Here is a 2,526-nt window from a genome sequence, read left to right as displayed (position 1 = left end):
CAAGCTTTGTACAGTCTTTTGAAATCTTGCTGCAGAAGTAGCTGATTGATCTTTGCTCTCCTTCAATCTCCTGTCTGTGCACATTTTTGAGATGTCCTCCATTTCTCTTTCCCTGAGGAATACCTAGTGATGTTGGTTCTGGGATTGTGACATCCATTTTCATGTCGTCTCGGGATCTGTATGGCTATTCTTTCTCGTCCTGTTCTCTCCTCCTGATTTATAATTTTGAAAGGTTCATATTAATTGAGAACTTTAATTGGCATGATCATAATGACGGGATTGGGTCTCCAAATGCTGCTGGAATAATTAATTGTCACAGCGTCACGTGCACGTGCTAATTGCCTGGAAATTAGAATATTAACCAGACAGCCGAGGTAATCGCCCGGTGAGAGATACTCTTCATTTCCATTAACTATAGCAACAGCATTAACCAGCAGTAGAAATCTGATCTGCTAAGAACAGTAATGTGTCGTGGACTGCTCGACTTTTTTTTAAATAAGAGAGATGATTATAACAATGAATGTAATTTTCGAGGATATTCGTAACCAATTAATTAGCAATAATCCCTCCGGACATTCTAATTATCAAAGACGGATGCCTATTGCTGAAAGCGATTGAAGCAAGTGAATTTCCGGCTGTGTAGGGTGAAACGATGCATTTATCGTTTTATTCATAAATGCGAATTTTATTCTAGCATTTTCCGTCCCGGTAAATAGAGTGAATGGGCTGCTTTTTATACGAGCAGATGGGAGCAATAAGAATTTGCCAACCTTGCCGGAAGCACGTATGAGATACCATGGTGAGTGCCGGCCTACGGGAAACGGTGGGTATGCTGCCTTGAAGCATTTTAGTTTACAGAAAGTAACGCAACAACATCATAGTACACACGTGAATGCTTATTTGGAAGCATACGGCATCTACCAAATGTAAAAAAAGCGCCTACAATATCAGTGGCTCGGAGTGAAATAAATGAAACTAGTTCCATGAAAGGGAACGTCCAGTTCCATGAACAGCGCACCAATGCAGCCGCACGAGGCTGATACACGATCACAATCTACATCACACACTTCTTACAGCAGGAGCGACTGAATCAGTAATGAATATAGATTATGAAAGAACCCATCGGGTGGAAAATTCGCAGTAAAACTTATGCGATATGACGAAGATAGAAATAGGGTATAGTTTGAATGTGCGCTTAAATGAACTGTAGCCACAAATGCGCAGCACGAAAAGGAATTATTTTTAATCTATTCACGTCTGCATCATTCACTGCAGCTGTAAAGGAACAATGTAGGTTTAACCGCGTATTTTAATCGCATAGTACAAACTCTAATGTCTGCTTGAATGTTTTTTTTTAAGTTAAAAAGAAGTATTATAGATTAGATAGATAGATTTTGGCATAATCTTATTCCACGCACTCCAAATGAAAGAACTGACATTCCATGGTTGATCAGACAGGAGTTTTTTTCCATCACACATTAAGGTTACAAAACTGAAAAGTCTATGGCACTACAAGGACTTTAATGCGACCCTGTTTTCTATACAACTGACGTTATCCAGGATAGCTTCGTCATAATTGAAGTACCAAGTAACCTATCCACCACGTACCTCACATGCAGGGCCTATGAAGGAAAAAGTCAACGAGCGGCAAAGACTTTCATTGGCAAGTAGACCAAATCGAAATGCAACCATCAAGAAGTGATAGCGATGCTTCCATTTTCATAGGCCCTTCCTTCTCGTAGGCCTTGGGTGCCTATTGTGCCTATCGGTTAATAAGTCCTTGTAGAAAGGTATTTTCATATGATAGCATGCGTTGAAACTAAGCTGGTCAGAAAACAAAACAAACAAACATGAAACTAATACTATTGGTTTGAATCCTGGCATCACCACTCAGTTATAATTTTTCGATAATTTATATAAATATCCCGGATAAATAAATAAATATATATATATATATATATATGGGTGCTCTACTGAACGTTAACAATTGACGCACATTCAAACACCACCATTATGTAAATTATTGGAAAATCACTGCTGGAAATCGGTCGTCGAAGGCGGCCAATGATGAACGCGACTCTGCAGAAATCTCGAATGAATGTAAAGCCGCAGAGCCGCCATCTTGAATGTCCTCGTACAGCTGCGCATGGTCCATGTAATTATTGGAAAATTACTGCTGGAAATTGGTCGTCGAAGGCGGCCAATGATGAACGCGACTCCGCAGAAATCTCGAATGAATGTAAAGCCGCAGAGCCGCCATCTTGAATGTCCTCGTACAGCTGCGCATGGTCCATGTCAGCTAGCAGACGCGCCATCTCTATCCCACCCTCGCTCGGACCCGCTGACTCCTCACCCGCCCACGCGCCCTTGTGCGCGGCGGGCACACCAGCGCCATCTGTGAGCACGCTGAGCAGCCTGTGCAGCGACGAATCGTCACACGCGTGACTCGCGTCGCTGGATCTCCGCGGTGTCATGGCGGCGAAGCTGGCTAACGACGGACTGCCTCGATGCAAGCACGACAGTGGC

The 2,526-nt window shown here is 42.6% G+C and overlaps 1 protein-coding gene across 2 annotated transcripts; it reads right to left on the bottom strand.

Annotated features, from left to right (window-relative positions):
- Nucleotides 1-1,872: 1,872 nt before the first annotated feature.
- Nucleotides 1,873-2,519, bottom strand: LOC106818746. 2 transcript variants are annotated; one of them, XM_014823416.1, is made up of 2 exons: nucleotides 2,183-2,519; nucleotides 1,873-2,043 (listed from the first exon to the last, which is right to left on the bottom strand). In XM_014823416.1, exons 1-2 carry the CDS (start codon nucleotides 2,472-2,474, stop codon nucleotides 2,021-2,023), a joined length of 315 nt encoding a protein of 104 aa, XP_014678902.1. In that variant the 5' UTR covers nucleotides 2,475-2,519; the 3' UTR covers nucleotides 1,873-2,020. The 2 variants fall into 2 exon arrangements, with proteins under 2 accessions (XP_014678902.1, XP_014678903.1); XM_014823417.1 differs by having other exon boundaries at nucleotides 1,873-2,155; nucleotides 2,295-2,519.
- Between the last annotated feature and the right edge of the window lie 7 nt (nucleotides 2,520-2,526).

This window comes from Priapulus caudatus, unplaced genomic scaffold (assembly GCF_000485595.1).
Source record: "Priapulus caudatus unplaced genomic scaffold, Priapulus_caudatus-5.0.1 Scaffold2489, whole genome shotgun sequence".
NCBI classification, from domain to species: Eukaryota; Metazoa; Priapulida; class Priapulimorpha; order Priapulimorphida; family Priapulidae; genus Priapulus; species Priapulus caudatus.
The sequence above is the reverse complement of the archived record's forward strand: the minus strand, read 5'-3'. Positions and strand labels throughout refer to the sequence as shown.